At 41.2% G+C, this 19,113-nt stretch overlaps 1 protein-coding gene across 1 annotated transcript; it reads right to left on the bottom strand.

Annotated features, from left to right (window-relative positions):
- Positions 1 to 13,774: 13,774 nt before the first annotated feature.
- On the bottom strand, positions 13,775 to 16,396 carry LOC124011429. The gene is made up of 5 exons (XM_046324796.1): positions 16,301 to 16,396; positions 15,882 to 16,220; positions 15,394 to 15,501; positions 14,907 to 14,998; positions 13,775 to 14,808 (listed from the first exon to the last, which is right to left on the bottom strand). The coding sequence occupies exons 1-5, from the start codon at positions 16,383 to 16,385 to the stop codon at positions 14,695 to 14,697; spliced, it is 738 nt and encodes a 245-aa protein (XP_046180752.1). The 5' UTR covers positions 16,386 to 16,396; the 3' UTR covers positions 13,775 to 14,694.
- Positions 16,397 to 19,113: the final 2,717 nt, after the last annotated feature.

Here is a 19,113-nt window from a genome sequence, read left to right as displayed (position 1 = left end):
GTTGGAGGCCACGGAAAGAGTGTTGTATGGCATTGAAGCTCGTCTGGAGATTTGTTAACAGTGTCCAAAGAAAGGCCAGAGGTATACAGAATGGTGTTGTCTGCGTAGAGGTGGATCAGAGAATCACCAGCAGCAAGAGCGACATCACTGATGTATACAGAGAAAAGAGTCGGTCCAATAATTGAACCCTGCGGCACCCCCATAGAGACTGCCAGAGGTCTGGACAACAGGCCCTCCAATTTGACACACTGAACTCTATCTGAGAAGTAGTTGGTAAACCAGGCGTGGCAGTCATTTGAGAAACCAAGGCTGTTGAGTCTGCCAATAACAATGTGGTGATTGACAGAGTCAAAGGCCTTGGCAAGGTTGATGAAGACTGCTGCACAGTATTGCCTTTTATCTATGGCGGTTATGATATTGTTTAGGACCTTGAGCGTGGCTGAGGTGCACTCATGACCAGCTTGGAAACTAGATCGCATAGCGGAGAAGTACGGTGGGATTCGGAATGGTCGTAATCTTGTTTGTTACTTTGGCTTTCGAAGACTTTAGAAAGGCAGGGTAGGACAGGTATAGGTCTGTAACAGTTTGGGTCTATGGTGTCTCCCCCTTTGAAGAGGGGGATGACCACGGCAGCTTTCCAATCTTTAGGGATCTCAGCCGATACAAAAGAGAGGTTGAACAGGCTAGTAATAGGGGTTGCAACAATTGTGGCGGATACTTTTAGAAAGAGAAGGTCCAGATTGTCAAGCCCAGCTGATTTGTAGGGGTCCATATTTTGCAGCACTTTCAGAACATCAGCTATCTGAATTTGGGTGAAGGAGAAATGGGGAGGCTTGGACAACTTGCTGTGGGGGGTGCAGAGCTGTTGACTGGGGTAGGGGTAGCTAGGTGGAATGCATGGCCAGTCGTAGAAAATGCTTATTGAAATGATCCATTATCATAGATTTATTGGTGGTGACAGTGAGGAACCAAGAGGAAAGCTATGAAAAGAAGAGTATAACTCTTACTCTGGGGAACAATTTAATACATATTTGTGGGAAAGTATATAAAAAATATATATATTCTGATGATGTTTAGTCCAGCAGAGAAGGCCTTGCTGGCCCTGACGGCCCACCACTGCTAACAACTAAGTCTTCAATAAAACTCCCAAGGCGTGACCTTTCTTGAATTAATATATTGAAAACGTTTATGTTGTGAAACTGCATAATATAGAAAAGAATATACTTTAGTATTCAATTCACACTGACATACTGTAGCTGTACATGATACATTTGAAGTTACATCAATACCATGCAGGTACCATGCATCTGGCAGGATGCCAAACCATATGGCTAAGTGTTACTCATATGGTAATTGCCAAACTCCTTTCATTACTCAAATAATGTACAACCATCTATGGAGAATAACAAAGCATATTACACTAGAAACAGTAACAAAACTACAGTATTGTATATTTTACAATTTGTTTGCATGATGCACCAGCAAAGTAATACAGCTAACGACATACATGAAAGGCATTGCAATTTGTGTGAGTAAATGCAACCAACCAACATTGATATGTAAGCAACTCTATCAATAACAAGATTAGCATCACTAGCTAAATGCTTGAAGCGTGACAAGAAATAACTACACTGAAAGACCTGCACCGCAGCGTTGTTTTTAGCTGCTTCTATGCGTGCAGAACGACTTATCTCCTTCCTGTTTGCGTCATCTTTCTAAGTACCAGAAAGCTCCACTAGGGGGCAAATAACACCATGGAACACAGTGAAAATACATTTGAACTATTGTAATAAAATAATCTGTTACCTCCTAACAGGATGGCATTATAATACTACAACAATGGGGAAAAGGAAAATTGCCCTATCACTTATTATCCCTAAAAATCCACCACCCACCACCCATGGCTATAAATGCTAAAGATCCCACTTTACTATAATAATAATATATGCCATTTAGCAGACATTTTTATCCAAAGCGACTTACAGTCATGTGTGCATACATTCTACGTATGGGTGGTCCCGGGGATCGAACCCACTACCCTGGCGTTACAAGCGCCATGATCTACCAACTGAGCTACAGAAGGACCACTGAAGCACATATTCTTCCCATCACTGTCTTTTGATCTCTACCTACTCACATGAATCCTCTCAGGATCCCTCACCCAGTACCATCTTCCTCTGCCACTCTCTTCACTGCTACGGCATACAACACTTTCTGTACTACTCTGACCCTTGCAACCTCAATCTGCCTTTCTCTCACAGGACACCTCCGATCTCCAGCCTCATGATTACCCCCACAACTAACACAAACAACTTTCTCCACTGATACTACACATTCCTTCATCTCATGCCCTCCTGCACACTTCTACACACTGTTTCAATATGCCCATAAACTTCACACCTAAAACACCGTAATATTTTCAGAACATAAACTCTCACGGAATAACTGACACGTCCTTGACCTTATCTGGTAACGACTCTGCATCAAAACTCAGCATGACAGATAATGTCTTCTCCGTTTCCCCACCGGATCTACTGCTCACCAAACGGCGGGCATCACAGACACCGGGAATCTTCCATTTCAACTGCTCCTCCTCAACACTTAATGCCACCCCCGTTATCACTCCTTTCAATGGCGCCCTGCTCCAGAGAGCAAAGCACGTCACAATTATTGGCCCTAATCTCGTAATCCGGAGAGCCCGCTCAATCTGGGCGCAGGAAACACAACAAATCATCACCAGTCCACTCCGAGTTACATTCACTAACTCAACAGTCCCCAACCTCTCCTCCACCCAACCTGACACCACATATGGGGTGGCCGGGTAGCCTAGTGGTTAGAGCGTTGGACTAGTAACCGGAAGGTTGTGAGTTCAAACCCCTGAGCTGAGAAAGTACAAACAGGCTGACCTTTCTGTTACTGGCACAATGCTTTATCCGCTAGGCTCCCTAACAACCAAATGAAATAGCACCCACCCTGTATTCAAGAGCATGTTGTGTCTGAACCGATGGCAGGCACAACACAAACTCAGATGATGTGGAATAGGGTGTAAGGTACAACATCTGCAAATATGCATGTATTTTTTTACGCGTTTCTAGATAATTGACGTTAAAGTTTAAATCTTAACTTGTTGAGAGTGAGGGTGAAGTACCTGCGGCGAGAAACGCAGAGTTTGGGCCTCCTTCCAAGGATGATGAGGATGACTTTGGCCCAGTGGGAGTGAGATTTGTAGAGAGAATAGATCCTTGATTTTTGGGTGATCCATTTAATTTTTTTAAATTTTACCTTTATTTAACCAGGCAAGTCAGTTAAGAACATATTCTTATTTTCAATGACGGCCTGGGAACGGTGGGTTAACTGCCTGTTCAGGGGCAGAACGACAGACCTTACACCAGGGGTGTCAAACATACGGCCCGCGGGCCGGAACCGGCCCCCAAGGAGGTTCGATCAGGCCCGCAGGATAATTTGAAAGTGGAAAAAATGCATAAAAGACATGGAATTCATATTTTTAATTCGCTGCAATTCATGGATTATCCGCTAAGGGGCGCACTCTTTCCATCAGAGTAGAAGACAAGCCGCATCACTGAGACAGACTGAAAACAGCAGACGGTATCAATGCGCCATCTGCTGCTTGTTACGACGTTGTTAATACCTTGGTCTCTACCTCTCCGCTACACCATCATTAGCCAAAATGTCGTTATCCAAACGGAGAAAAGTAGATAAGGAGTGTAGAATTTTCAAAGAAAAATGGACCACGTCCTATTTATTTACAGAGATGCACGGAAAACCTTTGTGCTTGGTGTGTTTGCAACAAGTTTCGGTATTGAAGGAATATAATATTCGACGCCACTACGAGACTCATCACAGCGAAAAATATGACGGCTTGCAAGGACAACTGAGAAGAGATAAGATTAACGAATTGCTGGCGGGTCTGAGGAAACAGCAGTCAACTTTCATCCAGAGCCGAGAAGTCAGTGAAGCAGCGGTAAAAGCCAGCTACCTAATTGCTAGCGAAAGAGCATTAGCATCGAAGCCATATTCAGAGGTCTGAACCATCGTCAGTTTGACAAACTTCTCAGCGACAGCAACATTACCCACAGCCTGCCATACCACACTGAAGTGAGATGGTTAAGCCGAGGCGCTGTGCTGAGGCATTTCTTTGATCTACGAGAGGAAATCGGACAGTTCATGGAGAAAAAGGAAAACCGGTGTTGGAATTACAATCTCAGGAATGGCTACGGGACCTTGCATTCTTGGTTGATATTACTGAACACTTGAACAATCTGAACAAAATGTTGCAAGGCCGCAAAAAAGTTGTCACACAGTTTTCTGACAACATACATGCATTTAAGTTGAAGCTGACTTTGTGGGAGATGCAACTGGCAAATGGCAACCCTGCTCATTTCCCCTGTCTGAGAGATGTGTGTGTGACCAGACCTGATGCGGACATGAAACGGTACAAAGACAAAATTGCAGGACTACTGCGGGAGTTTGAGAAACGTTTTCAGGTATTTGGTGAACTTGAGACAGAATTTTCAGTTTTTCGCTCACCTTTCACAGTTAAAGCTTCTGATCTGCCGGTCGAAATTCAGCTAGAGATAATTGATTTGCAGTGTGATGCAGATTTGAAGGGCAAATTTGCCTCTGTAGGTCTGGACAGATTTTATCAGTATCTACTACCAGGTTACCCCAAATTAACAGCCCTGGCTGCTAAAATTTTGTGCATGTTTGGGACAACCTACCTTTGTGAACAAATTTTCTCAGTGATGAATATCAATAAAACAAAAATGCGTTCAAGGCTCACAAACAAGCACTTAAATGACATTCTGAAAGTGACAGCTAGTCAGGACATGACACCTGGTGTTGATGCACTTGTACAGGCCAAAAGATGCCAAGTTTCAGGTACAAATACACAAGTCCAGACTAGACTAACACCTTTAAAATGCTGCCTTAGATACGGTTTGCATTGAAAGAATACAGCTCTGTGAAGATGAATCCTTACTGTGGTGATTTAAAAAATGTGCACTTTAATGTTAGTCAGCAGCTTCAAAACAAAAGTTGTGTGATGGAATTCTACTGTTCATACAACTCCATAAATTTTCAGTATGTATTGTATGTGTATGTATGTTTCATGTATGAAGTTTACAGATTTACAGGACAGGCGAACACTTTCTTCATTACACATTTAAAATCACTCTCCTTAGTTTGTAAGGTGTACGCAGGGATTACATTTAGATTTTATATGCGTATGTGTAAGTGGTTTAAAAATTCATTTCTTTAAAAGTCTCATTTAATCTTAAAGTGCATTACTATATTTTTCAGTACCAATTAAAGTTTTGTGCCTTTGTACAATCAGTGGGATCAGTTGCAATGCATATTTGTGAATGATAAAAGTAAATTGCACATTTGTCTAAGGAAATATGAGGTGTTTCATGAAATGTTTTGTAAAAGGATAGTTCCTTAAATTTCAATATTTTCCTAATGTTCTTGTGCTTCTTTACACCAAAACAAAGGAAAGACATGTTATTTTGGTTATTTATAGCAGAGTATGGTATAATTTTAATGGTCCGGCCCACTTGACATCTCCCTAGGCCGTATGTGGCCCACGATGCGAAATGAGTTTGACACCCCTGCCTTACACCCTATTCCACATCATCTGAGTTTGTGTTGTGCCTGCCATCGGTTCAGACACAACATGCTCTTGAATACAGGGTGGGTGCTATTTCATTTGGTTGTTAGGGAGCCTAGCGGATAAAGCATTGTGCCAGTAACAGAAAGGTCAGCCTGTTTGAATACCTGAGCCAACAAGTTGATAAATCTGTAGATGTGTTCTTGAGCAAGGTACTTAACCCTAACTTGCTCAAAGGAGCCCCGTTCTGCTATGGCTGAACCTGTAAATCAACACATTTCACTGCACATATCCAGTGTACTGACAATAAAACATCATTGATTTGTTTTTCAATCATAGAAATAAAAGTCGCCATTGAAATGTACATTTAATTGAAACTTCTAATTACTACCACAAAGATGACCAACTGGGCCATCCAGTATTGAAGGTCAACTTAAATGGTCATCTCTATTCTGTTTTTTTTTATTTCTATGATTTAAATAGAGTTCCTATGGAGGATGGAAAGTATATTTTAAAACAACAGATATTCCCATTCAAGTCACCGTTCTTTGATGTGTGGACCTCCAACCATCTTTGAGGTTCCATTTGATTTATATTTGAGTCATTTATCACCCAAACCATGACACCCACCCTGTGTTCAAGAGCATGTTGTGTCTCAACCGATGGCGGGCACAACACCAAAACCTTAGATGATGTCAAATGGGGTCTAACCTACAACACATGCGACTGCAAATATGAAACAAATCTGAGTTAGTTAACATTAAAGGTTAAAAGATCAAATTTGTATTAAAAATATTTTTTCCCCCCAAGAAATTATAGAAGAGTTTGACAACCCTGTTTCTAAGCTTTTAAATGATTTCAATCTCAACCGTTTATCTTTTCCAGTGATGAAGACAAGGTTTCATTCTGTTGGGTTCTGAGAGTATGAAATATACTTATTCATGTCACTTAGGGAGGGCTTTGGTTTAGAGGGTCTACACAAGAAGCTAATGGTTATCTGTAGGAGGAAGGTATACAGTGTGTGCAATTAATCTTGGAATGTGCTGAGTGCAGGGAAGTGAGGTCAGGTCAGGTCACGTTAAGGGAGAAAGAAAGGTTTATGTCCGTATTACTTAGTTTCCTGCCGAGCAGTAAATATACAGTGTTTGCACAGATGTGTAGGGGGAGACTCAGCCCAGGAGGAAGGGTTAAATATCAGTGCTTGTACAGATGTGTAGGAGGAGACTCAGCCTGGGAGGAAGGGTTAAATATCAGTGCTTGTACAGATGTGTAGGAGGAGACTCAGCCTGGAAGGAAGGGTTAAATATCAGTGCTTGTACAGATGTGTAGGAGGAGACTCAGCCTAGGAGGAAGGGTTAAATATCAGTGTTTGCACAGATGTGTAGGAGGAGACTCAGCCTAGAAGGAAGGGTTAAATATCAGTGCTGGTACAGATGTGTAGGAGGAGACTCAGCCTATGAGGAAGGGTTAAATATCAGTGTTTGCACAGATGTGTAGGAGGAGACTCAGCCTAGGAGGAAGGGTTAAATATCAGTGCTTGTACAGATGTGTAGGAGGAGACTCAGCCTGGGAGGAAGGGTTAAATATCAGTGTTTGCACAGATGTGTAGGAGGAGACTCAGCCCAGGAGGAAGGGTTAAATATCAGTGTTTGCACAGATGTGTAGGAGGAGACTCAGCCTAGGAGGAAGGGTTAAATATCAGTGTTTGCACAGATGTGTAGGAGGAGACTCAGCCCAGGAGGAAGGGTTAAATATCAGTGTTTGCACAGATGTGTAGGAGGAGACTCAGCCCAGGAGGAAGGGTTAAATATCAGTGTTTGCACAGATGTGTAGGAGGAGACTCAGCCCAGGAGGAAGGGTTAAATATCAGTGTTTGCACAGATGTGTAGGAGGAGACTCAGCCTAGGAGGAAGGGTTAAATATCAGTGCTTGTACAGATGTGTAGGAGGAGACTCAGCCTGGGAGGAAGGGTTAAATATCAGTGCTTGTACAGATGTGTAGGAGGAGACTCAGCCTGGAAGGAAGGGTTAAATATCAGTGCTTGTACAGATGTGTAGGAGGAGACTCAGCCCAGGAGGAAGGGTTAAATATCAGTGTTTGCACAGATGTGTAGGAGGAGACTCAGCCTAGGAGGAAGGGTTAAATATCAGTGTTTGCACAGATGTGTAGGAGGAGACTCAGCCTAGAAGGAAGGGTTAAATATCAGTGCTTGTGCAGATGTGTAGGAGGAGACTCAGCCCAGGAGGAAGGGTTAAATATCAGTGCTTGTACAGATGTGTAGGAGGAGACTCAGCCTATGAGGAAGGGTTAAATATCAGTGCTTGTACAGATGTGTAGGAGGAGACTCAGCCTAGGAGGAAGGGTTAAATATCAGTGCTTGTACAGATGTGTAGGAGGAGACTCAGCCCAGGAGGAAGGGTTAAATATCAGTGCTTGTACAGATGTGTAGGAGGAGACTCAGCCTATGAGGAAGGGTTAAATATCAGTGCTTGTACAGATGTGTAGGAGGAGACTCAGCCTAGGAGGAAGGGTTAAATATCAGTGCTTGTACAGATGTGTAGGAGGAGACTCAGCCTAGGAGGAAGGGTTAAATATCAGTGCTTGTACAGATGTGTAGGAGGAGACTCAGCCTAGGAGGAAGGGTTAAATATCAGTGCTTGTGTGAACATGTCTTTGTCTGAATGCAGCTGTATTGGCCCTCTGGGAAGAATAAACTCAGTTAAACTTTCATAGTGTCCGTAGAGTTTTTTACTCTGAACCTAACAATTCAAATCTAAAGTGGTGCTGTCAAAAAAAGATTGAATTCAAATGGTTTACCCATATAGCTGGCAAGTATATACTATAACTCAAATACTATACATGTCCCATCATCATGCTAATGAAACCTTTTGAGTTGGACATTGTCGGTCACACACTCTCCAAAGGTGCGTCCCGAATGGAACACTAGAAAATGTTGATTATGTCCATCCACACCAGATGCAAACAGGACACGCAGGTTGAAATATCAAAACGAACTCGGAACCAATTATATTAATTTGGGGTCAGGTCGAAAAGCATCAAACATTCATGCCAATTTAGCTAGATAGCTTCCTGTTGCTAGCTAATTTGTCCTGGGATATGAACATTGGGTTGTTATTTCAATTGAAATGCACAAGGTGCACAAGGTGCATCTACTCTGACAATTAATCAACAGATTAATAGTTTGTTTCCAGTAATCTCTCCTCATCCGGGCTTCTTCTTCTTTGGACTTTATATGGCGGTAGGCAACCAACTTTAAGGTGTACCACCACCAACTGGCCTGGAGTGTGGACCACAGTTTGTCTTTCAATCACTGATGCGAGTATATGCTCCTAAAACCAATGAGGAGATTTGCAGTGTATCAAGCTTCACAAATAGAACCAAGTTCTATGTTAGCACCTGGCTACGCAGCCGCTCGTTGACGCGCGCGAGCAGTTTGGATGCAAGGAATTGAATAACATGTGTACGGACATTTATTTTGCAACGAGCGGTGTGGTCAGCCTGCGATAAACAGGATCAGCAAGTGACGTGACGCGACGTACTGGACCAGAGCTTATTTGGCCAGTGTTCAAAGACAATGTGCTGCTGGATTAAGTACGTCAATTATCTCTCCTAGATGATTTACCTCTTGACTCCGTTGTGAGTATAATGTGTCCACCTCTTTTCTATGCTAGGGCTTTTGCCTCGTGGCTGGTTTCTGTTGGTTATTTGTTGGGTTACCAGGATGCATTGTGCGAACACATGCAGTGCTTTCTATTTTTTGTTTGTGTACACTGCCTCACCTCAAATCCCTGACTACAGTTTGTTTGTTTGCAGCACACCTAACCAGCCTGAGAGGATGTTGTAGCTCCCTTCAGTAACCACGAGCACAACCGTTCCTTGATTTTAACTGGCGGCTTTATTCTGTAGTTTTAGTCAGAATTATCACCTTCCGTGAGAACTATAAAGTAAATGAAGAATACAGTTAAGCACACTCTTACAACCTTATCTTACGAGTGACTTATTAGCTTGGTATAACTCTGAAGTGCTTACTTACATAACAGTTTAACCGGCGTTATAACGGGTTCAGATTAAACACATGAATAAAGGAAAAAATACCTCATTGGCTGCTTATTACAGAAGGGAGGAAATCAAACTTCACACTTATTATTCCTGGCATGAATTCACACTTCATCCTAACATACACTCTTCAACCTTTATGAACTACACCCGATGACATGAAAACTTAGCTAACGCAGCGCAGGATTGCCTTCCCTCCAGAAAGTGTGTTGCTACAATAAGAATCCCCGTTACAACAGTATTAGCTATGTAGTTCCGCTTGTGTTATCATTTCCCCCGCACAGCGGACACATAAACAATTCAAACAAAAGACAATGACATAACCTGTAAGTCTAACTGTCAGTTACAGATGTTGTCACAGGGGGTATTTAGAAGCCCAGTAGAGTCCCTGTAGATGGAGTAATTTCCCTGATATGTAGACCCCATAGCACCAGGCCCTGGATCCTGCCTTAACTAACACCTGTACCCTGTCATAACACACACACACACACCTTGCCCTGCCACAACCGGGAAAAGTGTCATCAAGGACAGACCATCTGAAGAGTTTTGTGATTATTGCATCATTGTTCTAGAAGCTATGGCTAAATAATTATACATGATTTCCTGGACATGTGTAGGCTATGCCTTATCTCAAAGCATTTTTGTTTGTTTGTTATTGTTTAAGACAACTTTGTTACGGTAGAGTAACAACCCCTGTGAAGGCATTCATTACAAAGGTGTATTGCAACAGACAAATTCTTACACACTGGGGAACAAAACATTGTAAAACCCCAGCCTGAGACCATTTACATGAGCTATTTGTGTGGTGGTGAAATGTGCTACTTTCCACTGTGCAAGATCTTTCTCACAACTTCTGCTGAGTGGGTCATGAGTCATTCCTTTCTTTTCTTCCTGTGATCTTCACTGCAATTTCATTGGCCATTTCCACAGAAGTCACATCTTTAGAACAAAAAGGAAGTTAAGCAGCTGATTACTGTAATCATGACATTTTACTAGAAGATAGTTGCACTAATGGATTGACCATTCATGTATACAATAACACACTGGGACTAGCTGGAGTTGTTAGCGTGTACTTGTGGAACTATGCATTATACTGCAATAGTAACTATTGATTCAAGTTCAGGATTTAATCCTCTTGGTGGTGCTGTGATCTGTGTCACTGATTTAAATGACATAACACCTACAGTAGGGCACAAAAGTATTTAGTCAGCCACCAATTGTGCAAGTTCTCCCACTTAAATAGATGAGGCCTGTAATTTTCATCATAGGTACACTTCAACTATGACAGGCAAAATGAGAGAGAAAGAAATCCAGAAAATCACATTGTAGGATTTGTAATGAATTTATTTGCAAATTATGGTGGAAAATAGAGACACGGAGACAGGTGTGCTGGAGTCAAGGCAGATCCCCACAAGCTGCAACCTGTTCCATAATCAAGACCTCTACAAATACTCAACCCTGCCACTTCCTCGCTGCCAGATTGTAATCTCTGCTCAGTCAGTCTACACTTCTAGCTGTTTGTTACTGTTAAATCCTGTTATTCTGTTGTGCCTGCTTTCCTTGCCTGACACTGTTTTCCTCTCCGCTAGTTACCCCCGCTCTGGTCCCTGTCTCCAGTTCCACGTCTCGTCATCCTGCTACTTTTTCCTGGATTCTCCACTCTACTACTCCCTTGGATTCCCCTCCTAACCTGCTTACCCTGTCCCAACCCCTCTCGCTCCAGCCTCAGCCTCCGCACCTGATTTCCTGCAACCCACCTGAGCTTCCCCTGGCCTGCACTCCCTCTTCCCCCTGTGTTTAAATAAATACCTTGGTTACTTCATCCCAGTCTCCTCGTCTGAGTCTGCTCTTGGATTCCGCTGTTCCACTCCGGGTAACACAATGTTATATATCCTGGGTTATTCTAAACCAGTTTAACAAGACATCACACATTTGTAACAGAACAAGGAAGACCGTAATGAACAGGATGTTTAAAGTGGTCTGCATCCCACATTCAACATATGTTGTGACAGGAGAAATACTCAAAATGTGATATATTTAAATAAAGATGTATATTTTGATGAAATATATCTGTAATTTAATTGAATCTGCACTGGTGGTTATGAGTCTGGTGCCATTGCTGAATAGTAGACCCTGGTCTTATTTCTGTGCACAGTAAAAACCTCCACAATCACCTACTGTTACATTCTAGAGGTCAGACGTATCATACTCATGCCCACATGCCCACCTATAGACTTACTCATTGCAGGGACACATTATTTCCTTCGACAGTTATTAAATCCAATAACTGAATTTCAATTCAAGTCCCGAAATGAATAGCAATTTACTTTATTGACCCTCCCCCCTTTCATATAGGTGTGTCTTTATGGTCAGTTAGCATTCATTACTAGTGGAATACCAGTTAAGCATTAGGGGGCGTTATTAAAAATTTTGGATGAAAAACGTTCCCGTTTTAAACAAGATATTTTGTCACGAAAAGATGCTCGACTATGCATATAATTGACAGCTTTGGATAGAAAACACTCTGACGTTTCCAAAACTGCAAAGATATTGTCTGTGAGTGCCACAGAACTGATGTTACAGGCGAAACCCAGATAAAAATCCAACCAGGAAGTGCCGCATTTTTTGAAACCGCCTCATGCCAATGATTCCTTATATGGCTGTGAATGAGCTACGAATGAGCTTACGTTTTCCACGTATTCCCCAAGGTGTCTACAGCATTGTGACGTCTTTTTACGCATTTCCATTGAAGAATAGCCGTAAGGGACCATATATAGCAAGTGGTCACATGGTGTCTCCCGCAGAAAATCTTGCGTAAAATACTGAGGTAGCCATTTTTCCAATCGCTTCTTATGAGAAACCAATTGCCTTGATGGATATATTATCGAATATATATCTTAAAAACACCTTGAGGATGGATCCTAAACAGCGTTTGCCGTGTTTCTGTCGATATTATGGAGCAACTTCTGAAAAAGGTTTGGCGTTGTAGTGGTAGCATTTTCCGGTCGATTTCTCAGCCAAGCATGTTGAACAAACGGGAGCTATTTCGCCTACAAAAATAATATTTTGGGAAAAAAGGAACATTTGCTATCTAACTGGGAGTCTCCTGAGTGAAAGCATCTGAAGTTCTTCAAAGGTAAATTATTTAATTTGTTTTGTTTTTCTTATTTTCGTGAAAATGTTGCCTGCTGTCAGCAGAGCCTAGCATAGCATTATGCCATGATAAACTTACACAAATGCTTGTCTAGTGTTGGCTGTAACACATATTTTGAAAATCTGAGACGACAGTGCTGTTAACAAAAGGCTAAGCTTGTGTTTGAATATATTTAATTCATTTCATTTGCGATTTTCATGAACAGGAAAAGTTTCTAGGGGTATTTATGTCCGCTGCGTTACGCTAATTCGTTTGAGGCTATGATTACGATCCCGGATCCGGGATTGCTAGTTTCAAGATTAACTTAACTTAAGTAAAGTTCAAACTTCAAAAAGTGATGAAAAAAACAATACAATGATGTGGGTCATTGTTAACTTGCTTAAAGTTTCCACATGAAGCGCAAGTCTGTGCAAAGAGGAAGTGGTGAGTGTCAATTCATCTCTGGTATAAAAGCCACATTCTCATTATGCAGAGCAAGAAAAGCTATTGAAAACAGCCCCTCTACCTGGTATTGAAGCTAGAATCCTTAGTCGTTTCTTCCATTTAGGGACTATTATTATAAATTAAGGATATACATATTGATTCTTGAGGAATATAACTTATATATGCCTCATGATCTTGGTCAAATGTCCTACCCCATCAGAACACAAAATATAAACAAACACTGTGTAGCCTCAATGCATGGTTAAAACTCTAATGTTGATATCATGGATGATCTGACCATAGTTCTGTCTACGAATGTGAGTGGTTACATATTTCCAGGCCCATCCCTCTGCTTTTTACCAAAATTGAGGCCACTTGTTATTGTTTCAATTAATGATTCTAGCTTTATTTTTTCCATGAAGTGAACAATGAGATAATGTTTGAAAAAAGTGCAATACACTGACATTACCTTTCTTATAGTGGTCTGAACTTAAACAACTAAAATATAGAAACCACTACCTGTAACGGGGTGAGTGACTGGTTGCCGGGAAGTCAGGCGCAGGAGAGCAGAGATGGGTGATAACAGGTGAACTTTAATATACACCCTGGCCCAAAGGCACAGGCGAGGCAGCACAAAGCACAACCACGGGAACATGAACCGGGTTAAACAAAACAAACAAACCTAGGTTTGTAACAAACCTAGGTTTGAAACAAACCTAGCGCAAGCCAGCCTGTAGCGTAACACCCTACACAAAGAACAATTCCACACACAGACATGGGGGAAACAGATGGTAATATACATTTAATCTGATGAGGGAATGTGAACCAGGTAAAGAAGACAAAATAAATGGAAAATGAAAGGTGGAGCGACGATGGCTAGAAGACCGGTGACGTTAACCGCCGAATGCCGCCCGAACAAGGAGAGGGACCGACCTCGGCAGAAGTTGTGACACTACCTTCTACTCAGAAAGGTGTTATGGGGCACATGAAGTAGGCTTTCTAATGAACTAATTGAAAGCTTGTAAAAGTCATCAGTAATTGGGACATGTAGCTAAGCTCTCAAACAGGATATGTGTGGTTGATGCGGCATCAATACACTACAAAAGGCTTGGGGGCTTTTTCTACAGAAATGCACAAACCTCTTCCTAACTGCTTCACAAAAAAAGTAACAGTTTACTTTCAAGACAGGCAAATATGAACTTATTTCCAGCAATGAAAAATGAAAAACATGAATCAAGACACAAAAGTAATAATTTCCTTCAAAGATATTGCTGACTGGTATATAGACGATAGTGACGAAGAGCACCACTAAATACATTACACAAAAATATGAATATTCAGAGTAGATTCACTTTATCTACCAAAGTCATTTTCTAGTTCACATTATCCATCAAAGTCAAGATTTGGCACCTTATTAAGTAGTAGTTGTGAGTTCATGATTTGGAAACTGGACTCTTGAGTAAATAGTTGAGGCTATGTGGTCGGGCCTTAGTCCTCTCGCTTGGGGTACCAGCTGTATCACTTCATACTGAAAAACAGTGTGGATATGAGTGAAAACATCCCTCATAAAGATAAATATAATATATTGTAATATACTGTATATACATTCTCACTACAGATACTGACCTCTAGACTGTCTGTCCTTTCAGGTGGTTCAGGGGTTGGAGGAGAGTCATGGTTCTTCTGGCAAGCAGCTCTCTTCCACAGCACTGAAATGGCTAAGATGACCCATACAGATGGAATTAGTATAGACTATTGTGATCACACTTCACTGAGTAACATCTTACAGTGTGTATTGGGTCTCCATGCAGTCAAAAGTACAGTAACAGATAGTCCTAACATTGCTTTTAAAGGCAGGAAAGGGTAGCCTGGTATCCAGTCTAAAGAAAAGTTTTAGTAAGATAAAAAAATATAACAATATGCCATTTAGCAGACGCTTTTATCCTAAGCGATTTATAGTCATGCCTGTATACACTTTACATATGGGTGGCACGGGGTATCAAACCCACAACCCTGGCAACACAAGTGCCATGTTCTACCAACTGAGCCACAACATACCACCACAATGTTACTAGGTTACTAACAAACCCATTTTAAGAATGTAGAAACACACCTGACACCAATAAAATGAGCACTGCATTCAAGACCCCGGATCCAATGAGAAGACCCTTTAGCCATGTTGTGTTGAAGTCTCTGGGTTGCTCTGTTGCTTCAGGATCAACTGAAATTGGCAAATGTACTTACTTAGAATTTCTGCATTTTATTTAAACCAAATGTGATAGCCTAAATAAGCACAATATGTTTACAATCATTAAAAGACGGGAGACTATTAAAGTCACTATTAAATTAGTTGAAAAATGACAAACACAATCACTTATGGAGCTTCACTCTTATATTTGTTGGTTCGTTGATTCGAGAACTGCAGGGTTATGGAAAACATTTATAGCCTAGATTCACTTTGAGTTATGGTACTCAAAGTGGATGTAACATTCCTGTAGTGGTCTTGCACCTAGCTGTGTTAAACATGAACAAAAACACTTTTCAGAAGTATATTTTATACAAAATAGAGAATGTTGGTGATTGAATGAAATGTGCACTTACCAGGGGTCATGAGTCTGGTGCCGTTACTGAAAAGGAAACGATCGTTTTCTTTCTTTGCACAGTAGTACACTCCACAATCATCTACTGTTACATTCTGTATTAACAATCTATGTCCCGTTTCTAATGAATATTTCTGTCTATAATTCTTATTGTAATAAAAAGCATCAGGACTCCTACTAGTGAAAGAGCGGAGTATGGCAAGTGGAGGCTGTGGTTGGCGATGTAGGTACCAATGCGCATCAGTTACATTATTAAGAGAACAGTTCAGTGTTGCATTGTGTCCAAGTTCTACCAGTGTCTCTGTCAAAGCCTCAGCTCCAACACACAGTTTTAAGACACCTAAGAACAGAAGAATCCATGAGACACTTCATTTATTGTAAAATGAATGTAAAATAAATAAGAAAAATAAATGGTCTTACAGAACAGACAGGCAACAATCCTCATCATCCTCAGAGCTGTGATAAATCTTTCAGACTGAACTGACTTCCTCCTTCTAACAGACATCTGACTGAACACACAATGCAACCACATGATCTAAACACTCTTTAATAAAGAGCATTGAGGAAGTGAATATGTTTCCTTTAAATAACACTGTGGTGTCAAAGTAACTACTTTCTAATTGAAAAGTTGACTAGAATAACAATGTTTTTACTGTGCAGCACATGTTCAATCAAGATATCAACAAAACATCTGTCATTTGGTAGTACAATATTAATAACTGATCTGGAAATATTTCAATATCTTAGTTACTAAAGCTGCATCTTGTTGACAGGAGGGACACACTGACTCAAAGCTATTTCAATCCCTTTTCCAATTTTGACTTTACAGATGGCCCTGGTTTATGCATTGACTCAGCAACAAATATTATATTACAAGTGCATTAAATATAGTTTGTAATGGTTAGAGCGTTGGGCCAGTACCCGAAAAGGTTGCTGGATTGAATCCCCAAGCTGCCAAGGTAAAGGTCTGTCATTCTGCAACGCAGAATGCAATGCAGTTAACCCATTGTTCCCCAAGCGCCTAAGATGTGGATGTCGATTAAGGCAGCCCCCCGCATCTCTCTGATTCAGAGGGGTTGGGTTAAATGCGGAAGACATATTTCAGTTGTAAAACTGATTAGATATCCCCTTTCCCTTTAAGTGGTCCTATCAGTAAACATACCGTGGCTACAGGCCATTTGGAATAGCTTTTTTCCTCGAACTCTTGAAAGGTGGTTCTAGCAAGAGGTATATTTGAAGTCTTCTATTAAATACATTCCAGACAAAAACCAAGTTTTTCATCAGTTTAAACACTCAGTACTTGTCAACAGTTTCATAAGAGGTACAATGACCAATTTCTATGCTGTAAGTCATAGAAAGTGGAGAGTTGGACTGAGGAGGAGTAACAGGAAGGTGCAGTTCTGTCTTCTGATGCTCATGCTGCTGCTCTTAGAATCACCTTCAGGCTCAGGAGCAGTTTCTCTGTAAAATAAAGAGTTATCATAGCTGTTTAGGCCCCTTACTTTTTTCAGTCTTTACGGCTTTGAGTTAAGTTAGTTTCAGAATAGGTGGCAAGGAATAAGTTAGTCCTAAATATTTCCAAAACTAAAAGCATTGTATTTGGGACAAATCATTCACTAAACCCTAAACCTTAACTACATCTCACAATGAAAAATGTGGAAATTGAGCAAGTTGATGTGATTAAACTGCTTGGAGTAACCCTGGATTGTAAAACTGTCATGGTCAAAACATATTGAAACGACAATAGCTGAGATGGGGAGAAGTCTGTCCATAATAAAGCGCTCCTCTGCCTTCTTAACAACACTATCAACAAGCAGGTCCTACAGGCCCTAGTTTTGTCGCACCTCGACTACTATTCAGTAGTGTGGTCAGGTGCCACAAAGAGGGACTTAGGAAAATTGCAGTTGGCTCAGAACAGGGCAGCACGGCTGGCCCTTAAAAGTACACCGAGAGCTAACATTAATGACATGCATGTCAATCTCTCATGGCTCAAAGTGGAGGACAAATTGACGTCATCACTACCTGTTTTTGTAAGAAGTGTTGAGAAGCTGAATGTACCGAGCTGTCTGTTTAAACTACTAGCACACAACTCGGACACCCATGCATACCCCACAAGACATGCCACCAGAGGTCTCTTCACAATCCCCAAGTCCAGAACAGACTATGGGAGGCGCACAGTACCACATAGAGCCACATAGAGCCATGACTACATGGAACTCTATTCCACATCAGGTAACTGATGCAAGCAGTAAAATTTGATTTAAAAAAAAAATACAAATACACCTTATGTAACAGCAGGAACTGTGAAGAGACACACAAAGTACAGACATTTTGTATTTTTTATGTTAGATATAGTAGTGGTGTAATAATGTTATGTGTTTTTTGCTTTTTTATGCAATGTAAGTGCTTTAATGTGTTTTCACCCTGTGAGGACAGACGCTGGTAGAGACAAGAAGCAGCTACAGGGAGTGAACATTTAATTAACAACGGACATGGAACAGGTCAGGTAAGCATCTGGAAACGAAAACATAACGACATTAATGCTGACAAAGGGAATAAAGTTAGCAGCAGACCAATATAGAGGGGGTAATCAACAAAGTAAAGGTGAGTCCAATATTGCGCAGCCGCATGTAATGATGGTGACAGGTGCGCGTAATGAAGACAGTCTGGCGCCAGAGAGGGAGCAGGCGTGACAGACCCCAGGAAGTGTGCCTTGGCAGCAGCTAATGGGGATCCCTAATAAATACAAATACTGTATCAACTTCTTAAAACTTTTCATGGAAATTCCAATACTGTATAGATAAGCAAAGGCAGAATCATGACCATTCTCTATGAATTGTCTGTTACACTTGGTTGTAATACAAACCTTGAACAGAAAGTTCCACTTGACAAAGAATGTCCTCTGTTGGTATGAAACATGAATAACTCCCACTATCAGAGTCCTTGAGATCAGTCAGTAGGAGAGAGAAGTTGCCGTTTGTCCATTCCTCTGGGAAAATCCTGGTTCTCTCTGAACTGACGGTCTTGGTCTGTCAAGTCTGATTTTCCAAGGACAGTATTGTAGACATTACGGTCATCCTTGTATCGGCAAAATATGGTGACATCTTCAGCAGGCATTGCATTGTACCTACAGTGAGGGAAAAAAGTATTTGATCACCTGCTGATTTTGTACATTTGTCCACTGACAAAGAAATGATCAGTCTATAATTGTAATGGTAGGTTTATTTGAACAG

The sequence above is a fragment of the Oncorhynchus gorbuscha genome, linkage group LG23 (genome assembly GCF_021184085.1).
Source record: "Oncorhynchus gorbuscha isolate QuinsamMale2020 ecotype Even-year linkage group LG23, OgorEven_v1.0, whole genome shotgun sequence".
Taxonomy (NCBI): Eukaryota; Metazoa; Chordata; class Actinopteri; order Salmoniformes; family Salmonidae; genus Oncorhynchus; species Oncorhynchus gorbuscha.
Note: the sequence above shows the minus strand (reverse complement) of the source record. Positions and strands in the feature narration are given on the sequence as shown.